Source organism: Xyrauchen texanus, chromosome 15 (genome assembly GCF_025860055.1).
Source record: "Xyrauchen texanus isolate HMW12.3.18 chromosome 15, RBS_HiC_50CHRs, whole genome shotgun sequence".
In the NCBI taxonomy this organism is placed as follows: domain Eukaryota; kingdom Metazoa; phylum Chordata; class Actinopteri; order Cypriniformes; family Catostomidae; genus Xyrauchen; species Xyrauchen texanus.
In genome coordinates this window covers 15,848,603-15,870,610 of record NC_068290.1, presented here as the reverse complement: position 1 = coordinate 15,870,610, position 22,008 = coordinate 15,848,603, and the positions used below count along the sequence as shown (strand labels likewise).

General features: G+C 39.0%; 1 protein-coding gene across 3 annotated transcripts in view; it reads right to left on the bottom strand.

Annotated features, from left to right (window-relative positions):
• Positions 1-22,008, bottom strand: part of LOC127655893 (ubiquitin carboxyl-terminal hydrolase 45-like) — a 67,188-nt gene that overhangs the window by 7,846 nt on the left and 37,334 nt on the right. For all 3 annotated transcript variants that reach the window (XM_052143937.1, XM_052143936.1, XM_052143935.1), the window contains exons 9-14: positions 13,259-13,346; positions 2,623-2,704; positions 1,660-1,751; positions 1,327-1,383; positions 1,064-1,183; positions 133-814 (exon numbers count right to left, since the gene is read on the bottom strand). In XM_052143937.1, the coding sequence (XP_051999897.1) occupies positions 133-814; positions 1,064-1,183; positions 1,327-1,383; positions 1,660-1,751; positions 2,623-2,704; positions 13,259-13,346 (1,121 nt within the window). The remainder of the gene's footprint in view (positions 1-132; positions 815-1,063; positions 1,184-1,326; positions 1,384-1,659; positions 1,752-2,622; positions 2,705-13,258; positions 13,347-22,008) is intronic.

Below are 22,008 nucleotides of genomic sequence, written 5' to 3'. Positions count from 1 at the left end.
TTAAAGCAAATGCCATTTGGCTCTATACTTTATCTAGTGTAATGACATTCATACATTTTGAAGTGTGTCTTAGGTGTTCAAATACTTTCGGGGGCCACTCTATGCGCATGTTATTATAAACAAAGCTCTAACCTGCACCACCGCTCCACTTCATCTGTCTCTGCTTCCTCTCAGTGCAATTCTCACAAAGGAGTTTATTGTTGCCCATGAGCAGCTCAACAGAGGTGAACTGGTGAAGGCAGGACTGCACAGAGCACTCTTTAGAGCTGGGCATGTAGCTGTGACAAAGAGCCTGGAAGGCCCGTTGGTGGTGGTGCTTCCGGTCTCTATCCCTTTCCCGGGTCTCAGTCTGTTCATCTGGGCTGAGGCTGATGGGCAAAGTGTCAGTGGAAGTGTGAACCAGGCCCAGCATGGACACAACACTGACAAGATGCTCTACAGCGCTGCCCTGTTGTGGTCGAAAGGAGGGCAAGGGAGTGGGACTTGAGCTTGGGTTCAGGTTATGCTTAGGATGGTGTGATGTTGTGAGTGTAGCCATGGCGGTTAAGACATTATCTGAGATGTTACTGTGACTGGATGGGACAGATGGGACTCGAGGAGACCATTCACTCTCGGAGGCCTCACTGTCTGCATCATTACTGCTGTCCTGCAGGTTAGAATCCTTTTTGCTGTAGTCTGATTGGCTGCCCATTTTGTCAGCCCGGTAACTGGTCAGGCTACGGCCAGCAACACAGAGCTCCTCTTCTTGTCCGATAGAGACAGAGTCTGCTCCCCGGTCATCATGAGAAGTGGACGAATGACGATCTTGCATCTTCTGACCATGCACACATACACAAAATCACACATTGTCATTTTTAACACTATTCTCAAGCCCTTCAACCTCCAATGAACTCAATCAAATAGTATGTTGTCATCTTCTATGTAATGTAATACTAATAATATTATAGTTTTACATTTGTATGCACACTAATGCCATTCTACCTCAAAATTAGGTTTTGGACATGGCCCGTGTACAAGAACTGAATTGTTGTCTTCTCTATAATAATGGTTCAACATAGCCTACCTGTCCACTCATTCTCCTGTTTTTATTGACCTGTGAGTGGGCAGCTGATGAGTCTTCACTGTGGGGGACAAGAGTATCTTGCTCCCGTCCACTCTTCCCTAGTCTACCAGGGTTTGTGGGCTTAGAGAAAAAAATAAAAAATACTTTCAAAACACATGACTAATCCTGAGTCAGCTGTGAACCATTAGGATTTATTCAAAGTCATAGATGTTTTAATGTGTTATAGCGCAAGTTGTGGGACAGTAAATTGAAGCTGGCCTCACCCTTTCCTCTATGATGGGAAGGGAGATGTCAATGAAGGCTTCCTTCACTGTAGAGATCTGAAAGTGTTAAAAATGTTAGATTGTGAAGTCCAGAGTGGTATCCAGCACTGTTAGACTTTAAATATTACATTTATTATAATTACATTTAAATGAATTAGTCTATAAATATTTTAATATATTAATTATTATTTGTATTATTATAGTATTTTAATAATATATAGCTGTCTCATGTAAATTCAAACAATTCAAAAATTTAAACAAAAGTTTACATAGTTGTGAACATAATTAAGGTTTGTATTTTGACATTGCACATAATGAAGCAGAACTTCTTACATGTTCACACTCTTCGCACATTATGGTGCTGTTTAGCTCGCCTACAAAAATGCGATCAACAAAATTCATTTTCACTCCTTCCTTCCCATAAGCTGTACAACACAACACAAAAACAAGCATAACATGTTATTTTAATACATTCAAACACAACTAAGACAAATATGTATACTGTTCTGATGAATTAAATTAATAGATATTTTATTTCCCAAACATTACTTAATTTAAAGGAATATTACGAGTTGTTTACAAGTTTTGCTCAATCCACAGCAATTGTGGCATAACGTTGAATACCACAAAAATGTATTTCGACTAATGTGTCCTTTTCTTTAAAAAAAAAAGAAAGAAGAAAAAGTCAAGGTTATAGTGAGGCACATACAATGAAAGTCAATGGGGGCCATTTTTAAAGGGTTTAAAAGGCAGAAATGTGAAGCTTATAATTTTATAAATGCACTTACATTAATTCTTCTGTTAAAAATCATGTATTATTTGAACTGTAAAGTTGATTATGTCATTATTTTTACAGTTGATTTAGGATTATAGGTTTTGTTGACATTACATTGTCTACACACAAGTTATATCCAATTTTACAACTTTACACAGAAACGTTTAGTAAGTGGTTTTATCACTCTAAAATCATGTTTACATGCATATTGTTTGTTTTGTGGTTATACTTTTGAAACAGTGAGTACTTGATAGTTTACGGATCGGCCCCATTCACTTCCCTTGTAAGTGCCACACTGTAACACCGATTTGTATTTTCTTTTTTTAAGAATAAAAAATATTTTTTGTGGTAATCAATATTATGCCACAAATGCTGTCGATTGAGCTCAACTTGTATTGAACTCATAATATTCCTTTAAATAGTGCAATCATTTGTGAGTGGAATTAAAATAAGTTGTCACTAGATGGCAATATTGTTCTTAGTGATGTGAAATGCAGGTGACAAAAGCAGAGATAGAGAACCCTTCACTTGTCGTTTTGTCTCTTCATCAGCTGTCTTCTCCGTGGGGTTGTTAAAGGCTTTGAGAATGCCTGCTTTAATCCGCTGTCAATGTAAACACAATTTGATGCCACTCTGTTAGATAATGAAACTCAGACAGTTGATGTCACAGAGAGCTCTTTGTGTTACATTCAATAATGTAAACACAGGATATATATACAGGTGAAACTCGAAAAATTAGAATATAGTGCAAAAGTTCATTAATTTCAGTAATTCAACTTAAAAGGTGAAACTAATATATTATATAGACTCATTACAAGCAAAGTAAGATATTTCAAGCCTTTATTTGATATAATTTTTATGATTATGGCTTACAGTTTATGAAAACCCCAAATTCAGAATCTCAGAAAATTAGAATATTACATGAAATCAATAAAAAAGGATTTTAAATACAGAAATGTCGGCCCTCTGAAAAGTATAATCATGCATATGTACTCAGTACTTGGTTTGGGCCCCTTTTGCATTAATTACTGCCTCAATGCGGCGTGGCATGGATGCTATCAGCCTGTGGCACTGCTGAGGTGTTATGGAAGACCAAGATGCTTCAATAGCGGCCTTCAGCTCTTCTGCATTGTTTGGTCTCATGTCTCTCATCTTTCTCTTAGCAATGCCCCATAGATTCTCTATGGGGTTCAGGTCAGGCGAGTTTGCTGGCCAATCAAGCACAGTAATACCATGGTCATTGAACCAGGTTTTGGTACTTTTGGCAGTGTGGGCAGGTGCCAAGTCCTGCTGGAAAATGAAGTCAGCATCTCCATAAAGCTTGTCTGCTGAAGGAAGCATGAAGTGCTCTAAAATGTCCCGGTAGACGGCTGCATTGACTCTGGACTTAATAAAGCACAGTGGACCAACACCAGCCGATGACATGGCTCCCCAAACCAACACAGACTGTGGAAACTTCACACTGGACTTCAAGCATCTTGGATTGTGTGCCTCTCCATTCTTCCCTGCTGCTTGTGCACCTTTTTCTTCCACACTTTTCTCTTCCACTTAACTTTCTATTAATGTGCTTTGATACAGCACTTTGAGAACATCCAACTTCTTTTGCAATTACCTTTTGAGGCTTTCCCTCCTTGTGGAGGGTGTCAATGATGGTTTTCTGCACAACTGTCAGGTCAGCAGTCTTCCCCATGATTGTGAATTCAACTGAACCAGACTGAGAGACCATTTAAAGGCTCAGGAACCCTTTGCAGGTGTTTAGCTGATTAGAGTGTGACACTTTGAGCCTACAATACTGAACCTTTTCACAATATTCAAATTTTCTGAGATTCTGAATTTGGGGTTTTCATAAGCTGTAAGGCATAATCATAAAAATTATATCAAATAAAGGCTTGAAATATCTTACATTGCTTGTAATGAGTCTATATAATATATTAGTTTCACCTTTTAAGTTGAATTACTGAAATTAATGAACTTTTGCACGATATTCGAGTTTCACCTGTGCATATATATATATATATACACACACACACACACACACTGTTGGCCAAAAGTTTGGAAAAAATTTACAGATTTTGTTCTTATGGAAAGAAATTGTTACTTTTATTCACCAAAGTGGCATTCAACTGATTACAATGTATAGTCGGGTCATTAATAACGTGAAAAATTACATTACACTTTGAAGAAAAAAAAAGATTAGAACTTAAACTACTTAAAAATCCTCCATGTGCAGCAATGTCAGCTTTGCAGATCCTTGTATTCTAGCTGTCAATTTGTCCAGATACTCAGGTGATATTTCATCCCACACTTCCTGTAGCACGTGTGTTGCTGTCTTGTCGGGCACTTCTCACACACCTTACATTCTAGCTGATCCCACAAAAGCTCAATGGGGTTAAGATCCATATCACTCTTTTCCAGATATCTGTTGTCCAATGTCTGTGCTTCTTAACCCACTCTAATCTTTTCTTTTAGATGTTCTGTTTCAAAAGTGGCTCAAAACAAAACAAAAACTCAAAACAAAGCAGTGTTTGATATAATGGCAAGTGATTTTCTAGTTCCAAATGACCAATTTAGCATGATTACTCAAGGATATGGTGTTAGAATGATGGCTGCTGGAAATGTGGCCTGTCTAGATTTGATCAAAAATAAAGATTTTCAAATAGTGATTGTGCTGTTTTTTACATCAGTAATGCCACTTTGGTGAATTAAAGTACCAATTTCCTTCTGAAACAGCAAAATCTGTACATTATTCCAAACTTTTGGCTGCCAGTGTATATATATATATATATATATATATATATACACACACACACACAGTTGAAGTCAGAAGTTTACATACATCTTAGCCAAATACATTTCAATTCCTGACATTTAATCGTAGAAAACATTCCCTGTCTTAGGTCAGTTAGGATCACTATATTTTAAGAATATGAAATGTCAGAATAATAGTAGAGAGAATTATTTATTTCTTGTATATTTACTTCTTATATAACTTGGGTCAAATGTTTTGGGTAGCCTTACACAAGCTTCTCACAATAAGTTGCTGGAATTTTGGCCCATTCCTCCAGACAGAACTGGTGTAACTGAGTCATATTTGTAAGCCTCCTTCCTCGCACACACTTTTTCAGTTCTGCCCACAAATGTGGATTGAGGTCAGGGCTTTGTGATGGCCACTCCAAAACATTGACTTTGTTGTCCTTAAACCATTTTGCCACAACTTTAGAGGTATGCTTGTGGTCATTGTCCATTTGGAAGACCCATTTGCAACTTTCTGGCTAATGTCTTGAGATTTTGCTTCAATATATCCACATAATTTTCCTTCCTCATGATGCCATCTATTTTTTAAGTGCACCAGTCCCTCCTGCAGCAAAGCACTGCCACAATATGATGCTGCCACCCCCATGCGTCACGGTTGGGATGGCGTTCTTCGTCTTGCAAGCCTCACCCTTCTTCTTCCAAACATGACGTTGGTTATTATTGCCAAACAGTTCAATATTTGATTGATCAGAATAGAGGACATTTCTCCAAAAAGTAGGACATTTGTGCCCATGTGCACTTGCTAACTGTAGTCTGGCTTTTCATGGCAGTTTTGGAGCAATGATTTCTGCCTTGCCGAGCAGCCTTTCAGGTTGCTGATATAAGACTCGTTTTACTGTGGATATAGATATTGTCTACCTGTTTCCTACAGCATCTTCTGTGGTTGTTCTGGGATTGATTTTCACTTTTTGTACCAAACTACGTTCATCTCTAGGAGACAGAATGCGTCTCCTTCCTGATCGGTATGATGGCTGTGTGGTCCCATGGTATTTATACTTGCATACTACTATTTGTAGATGAATGTGGTACCTTCAGGTGTTTGAAAATTGCTTCCAAGGATGAACCACACTTGTGGAGGTACCACAAGTGTTGAGCTCAGTTCAGGATGGAGCGGAGTATGGCTGCTGAATTGCGAGCACCGACTCAACGTTGCAGTTTTTTTGTTTGTTTTGTCTCCAATTCTTATGTTTTTTTGTCTTGATGTCGATGTTGTCTGCCTTATAGTCTACAATAGACAAACACTTTTGGAAATTGGTTCTGCAACATAAAGCCGCGGGTCCAGACAGCATTCCGGGCCGCATCATCAGAGTGTGTGCAAACCAACTGGCTGGTGTTTTTACAGACATTTTCAACCTTTCCATCTCCTTGTCTGTGGTCCCTACATGCTTTAAAACATCCACCATTTGCCTATACCAAAGCAATCCAAAATCACTTGCTTAAATTACTGGCGTCCTGTTGTTCTGACCCCCATCATCAGCAAATCCTTTTCAGAGACAAATCAGAGATTACATCTGCTCTGTGCTGCCTCCCTCACTGGACTCACTGCAGTTTGTATACAGCAACAACCACTCCACTGATGATGCCATTGCATCTACAATACAAACTGCTCACTCCCAACTGGAAAAAAGGAACAGGAATATGTGAGAATGCTGTTTGTAGACTAAAGCTCAGCATTCAACACCACAGTGCCCTCCAAGCTTGATGTGAAGCTCTGGGCTCTGGGCTTAAACAGCTCAATGTGCAGCAACATCTCCTCTTCACTGACCCTCAACACTGGAGCCCCTCTGGGTTGTGTTCTCAGCCCACTCCTGTATTCCCTGTACACACATGAATGCTTGGCAACACACAGCTCCAATGCCATCATTAAGTTTGCTGATGATACGACGGTGGTAGGTCTGATCACTGACAATGATGAATCAGCCTACAGAGAGGAGGTGCACACTCTGACCCACTGGTGTCTGGAGCACAACCTCTCCCTCAATGTCAGTAAGACCAAGAAGCTTGTGGTGGACTTCAGGAGAAAAGACAGAGAACAAAGCCCCATCACCATCAATGGATCAACGGTGGAGAGAGTCAGCAGCTTCAAGTTCCTCAGTGTCCACATCACAGAGGAACTCACATGGTCCGTCCACACTGAGGCCATTGTGAACAAGGCTCACCAGCGCCTCATCTTCCTGAGACGGTTGAGAAAGTGTGGAATGACCACCACATTCTTACACGTTTCTACACCAGCACTGTATAGAGTATCCTGACTGGCTGCATCACTGCCTGGCACGGCAACAGCACCGCCCTCAACCGCAAAGCCCTGCAAAATGTGGTGCGAACTGCCAGACACACCATCGGAGGAGAGCTTCACTCCCTCCAGGGCATATATACCAGGCGGTGTGTGAAAAAATATTGGAGGAACATTGGAGACTCCAGCCACCCGAGCCATGGGTTGCTCTCACTGCAACCATCAGGCAGACGGTATCGCATTTTCCAAGCTGCTTAAAGGCACAGTTAACTTAGTGTATGTAAACTTCTGACCCACTAGAATTGTGATATATTCAATTAAAAGTGAAACAACGTGTCTTTAAACAATTGTTGGAAAAATTACTTGTGTCATGCACAAAGTAGATGTCCTAAATTACTTGCCAAAACTATAGTTTGCTAATATGAAATCTGTGGAGTGGTTAAAAAATGAGTTTTAATAAAGTGTACGTAAACGTCTGACTCAACTGTCAGACGTTAACGTACATAAGTATTCAAACCCTTTGATATGACACTTGAAATTTAGCTCAGGTGCATCCCATTTCTCTGGATAATTTTTTAGATGTTTCTACACATTGATTGGAGTCCACCTGTGGCAAATTCAGTTGATTGGGCATGATTTGGAACGTCACACATCTGTCTATATAAGGTTTCACAGCTGAAAATGTATCTCAGAGTAGAAACCAAGCTATGAGGTCAAAGGAACTGCCAGCAGAGCTCAGAGACAGAATTTGTGTCGAGGCACAGATCTGGGGAATGCTACAAAATAAAAACAAATAATTGAAGTTTGGAACTAGGACTCTTCCTAGAGCTGGCCACCTGGCCAAATTTAACAATCCGTGGAGAAAGGTCTTGTTAAGAGAGGTGACCAAGAACCCGATGGTCACTCTGGTTGTTTCAGAGATGGGAGAAACTTGCACAAGGACAACAATCACTGCAAAACTCCACCGATCTGGGCTTTATGACAGAGTTTCCAGACGGAAGCCTCTCCTCAGTGCAAGACAGATGAAAGCCTGCTTGGAATTTGCAAAAAAGCACCTACAGGACTCATACTGTGATGAAACAAAGATTGAACTGTTTGACCTCAATTCTAAGTGTCATGTCTGGAGGAAACCAGGCACCGCTCATCACCTGTGCAATACCATTCCAACGGTGAAGCATGGTGGTGATAGCATCATGCTGTTGCGGTGTTTTTCAGTGGCATGACTGGAGGACTGATCAGGGTTGAAGGAAAGCTGAACACAGAAAAATACAGAGATATCCTTAATGAAATCCTTGTCCAGAGTGCTCAGGACCTCAGACTGGGCCAAAGGTTCACCTTCCTATAGGACAATATTTCTAAAAACAGAAATAAAATTACACATATAATATATCAAATATCAACTTTAAAACAATCAAACCAAACATTAATTTACAAAAGGTAGCCTAACTCGCTCTTAGATTATAGTTTAAGAGTCTAAATTCCACGCTGCACGTCAGTGTTTAAAAATACGCCTATAATATGTAATAAACAGGCTATAATTCTTTTTTTTTTTTTATAATCTGTCGATGCATTTAATATAAATAAAGGACTGAACAATCAAATTTTAAACATAGGCCGCAACACATTAAAAAGAAAAGTGTTTTAAATGCCAATTTTTTATCAGCAGAGAGATTTGTTTTATTCATGAGGGAATCAAAAAGAAAATAACAAGCTTCCGCCCAAAAATGCTCACAGTAAATAATACAAATATTCTTGATATTTTACAGACAATTAGTGAAGAAATTATGCATGGAAAGGGAATGAGGATGTATAATGTTTACAATAACAGTGATTGGACGAATAATGTGGAAATGTCACCAAGCAAACCATATCTGTTTGCTTTCATCTTCTGAAACATGCCAAGACAACACGGAATACTGTCTCATCATCACACCAGTTATCACAATTGCCATCACTGTTTGACACATTACAGTTTTTCCCTAGACAGAGAATGTAAACATTTGAGGTCATCTCGAACCGTTCAGCCTCCCGCCGCCTTTCTCAACGGATACAAAATCGTATAAACCAAAAAAAAATTAAAAATGTTTTTATAATGACTGGAAAGGAACTGCTGCTATCTTTAAACATGAAGAAAAGAGAGTGTTCTGCTGCAAAACCAGTCAAACACATTTCAGCACCAAAGGAAATGAACAGCGACTGAACAAATAAAAATGTTGACATAATCTATATTAGACTATGAAAAAAAAAGAAAAAAGATTCCACTGAGACAGACAAGGTTATGAAAGATTAACTGCACAAAAGTTTATTTAATTAATTAACTTAACATCGTGCTTTCCCATATGTGCTCGACCTTCCACCATGAGCATGATCCAAGGCAGCCACGGGACGCCACCTTTAGCGGAACATGTGATTCAATTGGACTGACAAAAAAACTCAATTTAGAATGTGAATAAAGATTTCTGCAATAATCATTCAATGTACCTATCAAAGGTAAAAATATGTTTTTGGGAGTTCAAATAATCCATTTAAAATCCTCTTGGCTTAAATATCTGAGAGGGCACGTGCCCCCTTACTATGAATGGGCATGACGCCTCTGGGTCTGAATACTTTCTAAATGCACTGTATACTGAATTTCCTATAAATTAACTATAAACAATCAAATAAGTTCCAAGATGGTCTTTCTCACTCAGTTTTTAAAATGTTTACCCTTGGAAATATTTTTTTTATAGTTTGTATTGAGGTAAAAAAAAATAAAGCACAATATACTGCAAGGCAATGAGCACATTTACTTGGTGAAAAGTAAATGTGTGTCCTTTACTCCAACACTGTATAATATATATTGTGTTTGTGTGCAAAAAAAAGGCATAAAGACAAGTGTTTATGAACAATGAGTGGATGTGTGTGTGTGTGTCTGTCCCTGTGGTCTTAATCAGAGGTGACATGGTCAGTGACTGTGTTGGTGAGAGAGCTGTTAGAAGACACAGCCATAGAAAAGCACCAATCAATAGATAATTGGCCGTGGTGGCGCTGTCTGTGGGGCTCAACCAGTCTCCCCCATTGTCCCGTCCCAACACTCAGGATGGGCTATTTAGGTCAAAAGCCTGGTTAATCCCTTTTCTACAGCAACTCAGACCCCCAAACCCCCAGTCTGTGTCGGACCCCACTACAACACACACTAATTAAACACACACACCCTAAAATAACTACGCCACCCCACACTCTTGAGAAGCTGAGCTCACTTAAGCAGCCCATTCTTAGCATTTTTATTCAACAGCTAATTGGTTATAATTCATTGATGTAAATTAGCATATTGTGAGGACTGATCCTATTGGCTGATCAACATAAATATTGTGATGTCGAGGTTTGGTGGCTGACAAAAGGGCTCTCAGCTCTGTTACACCACAGCTTAGAGAGTAACTGAAGAAATGTGATCCTTCCCGAAACTTTATGAAGTAAATGACCATAAATGTAATCATCTTGATCATAATTTAACCTATTTTTAAAGTTGAAAACAACAATACCTTTTAGGCGAAAACCGCATCCCTTTCCATGTCACTTTTTTATATTTATATCTCTCCAACAGAATTTATATTTTCTGTGGCTCTTTTTTTTTGTCATAAAAAAAAAACATATATATTTGGTGATTGTGTATGAGCTGAAGCACACATGCTGAAATAATGAGGGACATTTAAGCCAGATTGTTTTGTATGTTCTCCCTCTCAGCCTCCCCTAAGAGTGGAGGGAGGGAGGTGGGGACCTCAATCACAAAGACTCAGCAAGCAGCTGACTGCTTCCCAGGGAGTACAATGAGGCCAGTTGCGCCACTTGCAAGGTTCCTAAGTGGAACAACTGTCCACATTCACGCGTCTGAATGGACCTGGCTGGCCCTGCGGCTCATCGCCGGATTCTGCAGCATTTTCTTAGGGCAGTGAGGGCCACAGGTGGGGTTGCTAAGGTCTTGGCCCATGATTCTGGGCATGTACAAAATAAACAACCCACAAGCTAAGTCTTGGCCCTACAATTCTTCAAGAACCACCCTATTAAATCACTTTGCATCTTCCAAGCAGAGGTCAACCCCCCTGTCAGCTTATATATGCAGGCCTTTGCAGCGATTGGTATAGTTTATACATACAATGAGGAAGAATGTGAATGTGCTACTGAGAAAAAGTAGCTCTCACACCGGGCGACAAGCACCAAGCTGCGTCATGGACAAGACACAGGTATCGCACATAGAACACATTGGTGCAGTGAATAGTGGTTTGTAGCAGTCCAAACCAGTGAACCAATTCACCGTACAGGCCAGAGTTACATATGAGGGTTTTGGCACTTCTTGAAGAATTAACACATAGACGTCGAGGAGTTTGCAGGTTGATGTATGGGAAAAAATGGCAACTATGCAAACTTACAATTTAGAAAGGTGACATTTATTATGCAATTTCTAGCCTGGAATAGTCTTCATCAAGGTTTCAAAGCACAAACAGAAAAACTATCAAGCTACTGAAAAATTACCTAAGCACAATATATCTTCAAATATAGGCTGAAGTCAATAATGTACACTCACTGAGCAGTTTAGCACTCCACAACTACTTATTCATGTGATTATCTAATCAGCCAATCGTGTGGAAAAAGTGCAATGCATGAAATCATGCAGATACAGGTCAGAAGCTTCAGTTAGTATTTACATCAACCATCAGAACTGAGAAAAAATGTGATCTCAATGGTTTCGACTGTGGCAAGATTGTTGGTGCCAGACGGGGATTTTCCTGGGGATTTTCACAGTCTCTAGAGTTTACCCAGGATGGTGCCAAAAAACATCCAGTGAGCAGCAATTCTGCGGAAGGAAATGCCTTGTTGATGAAAGAGGTCAACAGAGAATGGTCAGATTGGTTCGAGCTAACAGAAAAGCAACGGTAACTCAGATAACCACTCATGATGACAATGGAGTGGTGGTGGTGTGGTGGTCTAAACCACATAACTGGTAAACTGTTAAACAGAACGTCGCTGGTTCGATCCCCACTGCCTTCACCACTGTGTCCTTGAGCAAGGCACTTAACTCCAGGTTGCTCCAGGGGGATTGTCCCTGTAATAAGTGCTCTGTAAGTTGCTTTGGATAAAAGCATAAATGTAAATGTAAATGATGCAAAACACTTCAAATCTTGAAGCAGATGGTCTAAAACAGCAGAAGACCCCATCAGGCACTTATCCACAGGAAGACAAGTATCTATTTCCACAGAAAGACGGGTCCTATATTGAAATAACCTGAAAGGCTGTCCAGCAAGGAAGAAGCCACTGCTCCAAAACCGCCACAAAAAAACAAAATAGATGGTATCATGAGGAAGGAAAATTATGTGGATATATTGAAGTAACATCTCAAGACATCAGCAAGGAAGTTAAAGTTCAGTCGCAAATGGGTCTTCCAAAGGGACAATGACCCCAAGCATACCTCTGAAGATGTGGCAAAATGGCTTAAGGACAACAAAGTCACAAAAACTGAGTTTAAATGTATTTGGCTAAGGTGTATGTAAACTTCTGACTTCAATTGTATGTCCCTTGATGAAATTGGGTACATTTAATGTGATTTCATAGAAAATACTGTGAGTGGAGCTCAGTGGAACAGCATGTAAAGTCTTAGCTGGGCTCCATCGATGCTGTTTCTTGTTCTATCCACCTTTTTTCTGAAGTGTTACACAATTCATAATGGAAGCCTGTTTTCGTTTCTGGTCTCCAGTGCATTTGCATCGTTGTATTTTCTTAGCAGATAATGACGATGTTTAGAGTGTTACATTTTTACAAATTAAAGCACATGGGTGCAAAAGAGAGTGGGTGAATGACGTGAAGCTATGGGCTGAGGTTAATTACATTGATATCATTAACTACTTCAAGTTGTTACAACAGCCAAAAATGGCATAAAAGCCTAAACTAAATTAACACTTAAAATGGTTGTTGTTCTCCATCTAGAATGCTCGTATTCCAGTGTTGTTTTACTAAAACACATTTTTAGTAAAACACTCTTGGAACGCTGCTTGCCCAATCAGATAAGAGGACCCCAGTTAACTGTTTTACAAACAGAATTAATCATTCATCAATTTTATTCTGAGCTCAATACTCACCTTCGTCTCCTCCACTCTCATGGCGTCCAGGAGGTAGTGCAGCAGTTCTTGGCTGTCTTGTTGCTGGTAACCCTTAAAGCGAGGGGCCCTGCAGACAGACATAGAGACAGAGAGAGAGACAGACAGACACAGAGAGAGAGAGAGAGAGAGAGAGAGAGAGAGAGAGAGAGAGACAGAATCAAAATTCATGTCACACAAACACGTTGGCACAAAGGCATAGCGACAAAAGGAGCCAAAGACACGCAAACACCAATTAGCCCCACACAAAAAGCAATCGGCAGAATATAGATAACTAAAGACTGGGGAAGAATAGACATAATCTTCTCTCAAGGCCTTTTCTGTAATGCTGCATGACTCTCGCTGTCTCTCACGAGGTTTCTGGATCTTAGAGGCCGCTATTATTTTTCATTGACAACTTTCATTCAACCAGTTGAGGTCAGTAACACACACACACACACACACACACACACACACACACACACACACACACACACACACACACACAGAGAGAGCTGACCCTCACAAGGTAGTTGGACTTCATGGGCCCATTCAAACACACACACAAAGACAAAGACAAAGACCCCCATTTAGCCTTAACAGACTGTAGGGGCAAGTGCTGTCAGCGAGCACCTATGAAGGCCGGAACAGGACACGAGGGGGTGGGTGGCCAGCACCACGCCCGACCGCCTTTTGTCTCCCCAGTGGCAATGTTTACACACCGCACCAGGTACTCATTTTAGGCTGAGTCGACCTAGGGGAGGCCCGGGACCGGTTCAGATATTCGTCACTGGTGTTGGCTATGAGCGGGAATCGAACTCAGGTCGCCAGGTTCATAGCGCAGTGCGCTAACCACTACACTACACTACAATGCCATTTTGTGACATTTTTCAAACACACACACACACACACACACACACACACACACACACACACACACACACATACACACACACACACACATACACACATACACACAATTTCATACACCAAGATATATACAAACTATTCAGACCTTTAACCAATTCTCTCATTCTACTGAATTACAAATCATAGATTGGAATTTAGTTTGGTTATAATTTTGTATTACTTCAAAGCACTGAAATTTTAAAAATAAATCTAAAATACTGCATTAGTATTAAATTCCCAGAGACACCTTTACCATCAAAAACAGCTTCACAGAAAAGACCTTGTAACATAGTGTGTCCAAGCGAATGTTTGGATAGATTAATTGAACAAGCTTTACAAAGTACATTAGGGTCTTACAGAATCTGGGTTTTACTAGATGTTAGAGGATGCTGACAAGACAAGTAAACAAGAACAAACATATGGACAAGACAAAACAAACAAATAATATAAACAAAAATAAACAGTTAATATAGCACACACTCACACCAAAGCTGCACACTCCCTTCTGCATGGGCTCACCACCCTTTTATAACACACAGGTCATTCCATATTGGCATAATTATATTAATAGTTTAACAACAAAATACTTCCATATCAAACAATGAATTCTAACAAATAAAAATTACAATTGACCTAATATCTAAAAAGAATTTAGACATTTCTAAAGCATAATTATTTTTGTTTTTTATCCACCTTCTCGCCAATTTGGAATGCCCAATTCCCACTACTTAGTAGGTCATCATGGTGGCGCGGTTACCTCAATCCGCGCGGCGTAGGACAAGTCTCAAGTTGCCTCCATTTCTGAGGCCGTCAATCTGCGCATCTTATCATGTGGCTTGTTGTGCATGACACCATGGAGACTCCCAGTGGTTCTATGTGGAGGCTCATGCTACTCTCCACGATCCACATACAACTTACCACATGCCCCACTGAGAGCGAAAACCACAAATCGTGACCACGAGGAGGTTACCCCATGTGACTCTACCCTCCCTAGCAACCGGGCCAATTTGGTTGCATAGGAGACCTGGCTGGAGTCACTCAGCACACCCTGGATTGGAACTCACGACTCACATACACTCACTGAGCACTTTATTAAGAACACTATGGTCCTAATAAAGTGTCCGACATGGTCTTCTGCTGTTGTAGCCTATCTGCCTCAAGATTCAATGTGTTGTGCATTCTGAGATGCTATTCTGCAGAGGTGTGAGCAAGTCACACATGTTCAAGTCACAAGCAAGTCTCAAGTCTTAACCATCAAGTCTCGAGACAAGTCTCATGTGTAGTGCAGACAAATCAAGCAAGTCAAGTCAGTGACTCACCTCAAGCAAGTCAAGTCGAGTCCTGATGAGTTTCAAGTCGAGCCATGCCACAGTACTAAAATAAACAGAGGTTAATTTTTGAAATAAATATTTATTTTTGCTCTGAAATGATGAACTTTTATACATATCTTTACTAGGGCTGTCAGTCGATAAAACATTTTTATCGAATGAATTACATGGTGTCCCAATTAATTAATCGCTATGTAATTGTAATTATTGTAAAATTTAATTAATTTTTAACAAATTTAATTATTGTTAAATTTTATATATATAGAAAAAATATTTAGATAATTAAAATGCTTTACATTCCTGTAGCAGAAGAGTAAATCATTGATGAGACAATACAAAAAGCGGCTTTAGAATACAATGTATATTTTACTACCATATTATTGATCATAAGTCAATCATTGACATACAGTTCACAGCAATCTATTTCACAAGTGAATTTGTCAATCAGTCAATCAATTTATTATGAGGGCTTGTTTAAGGGCCCATCAATTTACACCTACGTCAGACGTCTCGGGTGTGTTGCTTCATAAACTTAAAATGTTTAGGTCACTGTTTTAGTTAAATATAGTTTAATACTCAATCTTTAAACACATCTTGAGATCCCTTAGATCGCATTTGTGCTCAAAGTGTTTTGAGTGTTTTGTTGTTCTGCCTACTGAAGTGTTTTCTTCACTGTATAAACTGCTTGTTGCTCATACAGCTGACATTTCACTTACTGCCCTCTGGAGTAAACAGGTGGTATTTGATTTTATGAATGTTCGTTATTTTTTATGTGCAACCCAGGGTGTGAAATAGCACCCGCCACCTGCAAAATGCGATGAGGCTCAATCCAGTGCGCAAGTTTCTTGTCCAAATGTATTTCATGCACAAGCAATTTTGCTCATCTACCTGCAATAGGTGGATGACATGCAAGACGTCTCGGAGTGACATGACGAAAAAAGAAATTCTGTTAGTCAATAAGACACACGTTTGAAGAAACACTTTATTATATTTTTAAGAACAGACAAAAGAATAGCCGTCAATCCTCGAGTCTGATTCGATGTTTGTTCAGAGGCATGCAGCGGGACCCCGTCTTGTGGAGCAAGCGCATGTAAAGAGTTATAACTCCTTTTTATCTATTTCATTCAACAGAAAACTGTTTGCAAGTATAATGTACTCTATGAGAAAGCTGTACATGATCTCCGATCATCTTGTAAGGTACTGTGAGTTTCACTTTATTTCCATGGAGAAGTTTGCTCTTACACATTGTGAATGCAACTCTTATCTCAAGAAGGTTTAGAAAAGGCACACACAGACAATATCAGGTCATTTCAAACTTGTCACGCTACAAAACATGAGATTAATAGTGAATAATTTTAATTTACGGACAACCCTCAAACATTTGAACAGTAATTTAACATATTAATCTTTCTGGATAATGAAATAATGAAATTACTTACTTACCTTACCTTGTAGTTTTTTAAATGTCAGATGAAATTCGAGGTTGTGGTGGTTGTATCGGAAATTTTTGTATTGCATATTTTCATACTTTTTGTATTCACACGGTCTAATTTGAAATATTTATATCCAAAGGAGATTATTTTGGGAACTCGACAATCTGTCATTTTGGGCGCTTTGCGCGTCTGTAGATGCAGATCAGTGGTGCTGGCAGGCTTACATTTTTGCATATTAATTAATTGATGATGTCGCAATATTTTTTAAACACTTCATTACTATTTATAATAAGTTATTGAAAATAATAATAATAATAAACATTCAAGTTAAATCTCGAGTCGCTGGTTTTCAAGTCAAATTCAAGTCAAGTCATTTTCTTAATTTAGTCAAGCAAGTCACAAGTCCTTAAATTTGCGACTCGAGTCAAACTCGAGTCAAGTCATGTAACTCGAGTCTCCCACCTCTGCTATTCTGCTCACTACAATTAAACAGAATGGTTATTTGAGTTACCGTAGCCTTTATGTCAGCTTGAACCAGTCTGGCCATTCTCCATTGACCTCTCTCATCAACAAGGCATTACTGTCCACAGAACTGCCGCTCAATAGATGTTTTTTTGTTTTTGGCACCATTTTGAATAAAATCTAGAGACTATTGTGCGTGAAAATCTCAGGAGATCAGCAGTTACAAAAATACTCAAACCAGCTGTCTGCACCAACAATCATGCCACATGATTTCTGTCCACAAAACCCCTCCTTTGCGTGACGCTAATCTAAGGTGATTGGTCAGATGACCCAGTCAGTTGTGATTGGTATACTCTATGCAGAGATTGTCGGAAACGGAACGCCCATCACCGCTTTGTAATAAAAAAATCAAAATCAGAGAAGGAATTTGAGCTGATTTATGTTAGCGATCATAGCCCAAAGTTCGGTGGTAAACACCCAATCAGTTATTGTTTGAGTTAGCCCAACGCATAAACATATTGATAAAGCACTGCATTACTACAAATTATTGCTCTATTCTTTATGACAACTCCAATTACATCGACAAACATTTTACATATTTCAAAAAAATTGACATTGGAGACCTAGAAGCTGCGCTGAGCGTAACTTACACAACACACACAAATACTTATTAAGCATGCTAAAAAACACATAAAAGCAACAATTAATAATAATACTTACAGGTTGTGATTCGGAGGAGGATGCTGATCCAAATAAACTTGGTACTGAACCTTCCTTCAGTATCAACCGGCTCGCGAATCCACACTTGAAAGCATTCATGTTCGTGAAGCAATCGTCATTAAAATGACGCGAACACAGCACAAGGTTCGGGCTATACTTGTGTGGTATAGTTGTAAATATAAACTCTAGCCACTGATTCTTCACATGCTCGTCCCTGGGCAGTGAAAAAAAGGTCGCTTTTGATATGCACTTAAGAACACAGCGTCTTGTTGTCAACATGATGTTTTCAAGTTTTCCCTGGTGTCTGCGCGCGCAATGAGTGGGCGCGGCCAATTTGATAATTTTTCGTCTTGACGTCACAACGAAAAGGAAAATGACTCGTTGGAAAAACGATTCATTACATTGACTCAAGAGTCGACTCCTACTTTTGAGAGACAATAACTTTGTTTACGGTGAACTTTCATATATAAAACTTTGCAGGATGTTTTTGTTCACTTAAATCTATGTTACACACTACATGAAAGGTAATTTTCTAAATTCCATAATAGGTGCCCTTTAAGGTTGCCCCGTTTAATTTGTAATGCCCACAAAATATTCTCAATAAATTTAAACTGTGAACAGTCAAGGTTTCTAAGACCATTGCATTCAATTTGCATTTCCTATTACAGATACTGGTTAAAAGGTCTAAAAATCACTAGTCATATTTTGGTGTCCTTCAAGCATGTCTAATGCTTTAGGTTCAGAATAACAGAAACTATAAGACAGAACCAGACATAGCCATGCCAAATATGACAGACTGCAGAACAGAGCGTAGAGATCAATGTAGATATCTATTTGTCCTTCCTCCAAGCTAACCCTGCAGTAAACCTAGCAGAAAACAGGCATTTAAGGAGATAACTCCTTAGATTGCTTGGCCTTGGCCAGATGTGAGCCAGATGTGGGGAACATATGTGTGGCTGGAGTTGGCCCTGCATCAACCTGTTGTGCAATGTTAGCATTGAGTCTGGATAGCTGGTCAGGATGATGGAAAGGCCATTTGGCCAGGTGATAAATACAAGGGTAAAGGGGCAAGTCAAGGTGTTGGTTTGGGATGCTTGGAGCTGCCAGCTGCTCGTAAATGCTTTTGCTATTACCTGCTAAGCTAGGAAGCTGTTTCTGTGCACATGTGTGAATGTAAGGACAGACTAGATAAATTAATGCACTAGCAGGATGATGGTTGGGCAGTCTGGAACGCCTCTAATATGGACTGATGAGGTTGGACGTTATTCCTGGCTCTGAGTGACTGGAGCGGGGAAAATAAATTCCAGCCACCTGCTCCTACCAGGTCAGGAGCAGGGGGTCTGGAAAAACGGCCTCCCTTCACCTCTCTGTTTTTGCCTGAAGGAGTTATGTACACTAAAAATACCATGGTAAAGTACAGTGGCAGCACACTTTAGATTGCAACATGTCAGGACACATAAGAAAACCTCATGTGAAAATTCAACTGGATCACAAGTTTTTTTTTTTTTTTTATCAGATATAGGGCGATATATCAGTTGTAGATACAAGTGTTTACAAATATTTTGTGTAAATGTTTCAGGTATTTTAAAATATTGTATTAATACATTTATATAAAATAAACATATTTTATATAAATGTAATGTCATTTTTAAATAAAGTGAATTTTATTAATGTTATATAAATTGTATTATAATTAAAATATATAAATACATTTTAAATATAGTCAAATATATTGTACTAAATATTGTGTAAAATACATAAAAAAAAAATTCACATATTTAACTTGCCATAAATTAGATTTAGGGCTGCCAAAGTTAAAGCATTAATTTTAGATTAATCTAATATTTTCAAGAAGTGTTTTAAGCATTTAACACATTTTATTTTTCTGTTTTGTTTAATTCTAATCTAATAAGGATGCTTGACTGCTGAGTGTAAGTATTAGTTCCCCTTTGTGTCAGTTCCAAAATCTACAGACAGCCTTGCCAACGGATAATGCAACCCCCCCTCCAAACATTTTAAGTGAATGAGTAAATATTGTCTAAAATAAGTGTTTATTTTCAGCAGTTTTGACAGTTGCAAATGCTGTAATAAAATTTGATTATATATATCACATACCACATATATCACAATTAGAGCTGAGCGATTTAGACAAAGAAATTTAAATGTAATTATTTTGAAAAAAATATGTTACTAAGTAAAAAAAAAAATATGGAAATATATTTTTGTATAATATTAACAACAACTATTATTGTAATTACTATAAAACAGTACTGTATTTTTGCAATATTTCTTAACCTGCATGCAGCATAGCTATGCACGTGTTTGTTTTGGCAAAAGCATTTACTTTGGCGGTACACTTAAGGAAGACATTTCTGTTTTGTACTAGAGTTGACTATGGCCTTTTAATGCAGAGAAACATCCACTCTTCTGTCCACAAAAACACAATGTTATGAGGTTACTTTAGATTTGAATAGTAACTTTTAGCAGACAAGCATATTTGGAAATACACAAATGTAAAATTATTAAATCTAGAGCACTGTAAATTTAACGAGCTCATTAGCCTGATGGTGTGCTTTAAGTATGTGAAACTCTACAGAGAACAGAGCTGCGCAAACACATTAAGCGCAGCGAGCAGCACATGCAGACTATTTATTTCTTTGTTTTTTGCAGCTTTTGTGGTTTGAAAAATCACACAACGTCATATAGGTGATCTCAATTTTATTTTGATTAATTGTTCAGCCCTAATCAGAGGCATATCAGCAATTGGCCATAGTGCTCTCAAAACATCAGCACTGGCCATTGAGTTCAAACAGTACATGGATCAGACTGTTATGAATGCAGAATGCCTTACAGAAAAGAAAGAATAGAGTGAATGTGTTCTGAAGGAAAGCTAACAGGTGAGAGGGGCTCCACTGGGAGAGGTGGGAGAGAGCAGAGAATTTTTGGGAAGTTCATTCCACTGGAAGAGAAGGCTGAAGGAGCCTGTAGCAGTGCTTCCAATATGGCCCTGCCACAGATGGACAGCTGCAACCACTAACACAATTAACAGCGGATGAGTTAGTACCAGACGCCAGGCAGACCAAGCACAATGCTGCAATGCACACATGCACATACAAGCATACCACATCAACTGAATGTACAACACTCTCATGCATCTTAGGCTAAGCACTAAATATACACATTACACAGTTTTATGAAACACGCAAACTTAATCTAGCATACATAGATTGATTAGTTACTTGTTTCACAGCCAAGCACAGATTTTGTCCACTAAAGTGTTCATCACTTAAAAGATCAGCAGAATTTCCAACAAACAAAGCTTTGCCTTTGCTCTTTGTATGACAGGCCAAAATGACCATTTACATCCAGTCATCATAAAGGTATCGCAGCAAAAACTGCCTGTAAATTATGACTTTTTTTTTTTAGAAGAAAACAAGTGTCAATGTTCAGTGGGAAAAAAATTCTAGTGAAGTATAGGATGTGGCCCCATCCATTGCTTATGCAGCAGCTGCTCTTCTCAGTCATCCTTTGGCAAATATTTTTTGCAACCTTCTGAGAAAGAGTAACTTCAACTGTGACAGGCTCCCTTTTGATCAAATCTTAGCTAAACCCCTTACACCATCTACAATGGACACAAGTGATGTCACGCCACAATGGCTTGAGGATGTCTACACTGGACATGTCAAGATGAACATTCTAAACCGTTTATATGTCTTGTTGGCAGGAGAAGTGTCAGCACGTGCAACGCAAAATGGCCATTTAATTTTGCCGTGCCTCTCGTGTCTGGCGTAGACAAGATGTCAGAATCAATGGTAAAGGAGTGGTCACACCACAATTTGCGCTCCATGTACTCTCATTCAAACACATACGAAGGCAGCAGGGCGGAAACATAAACTTATGC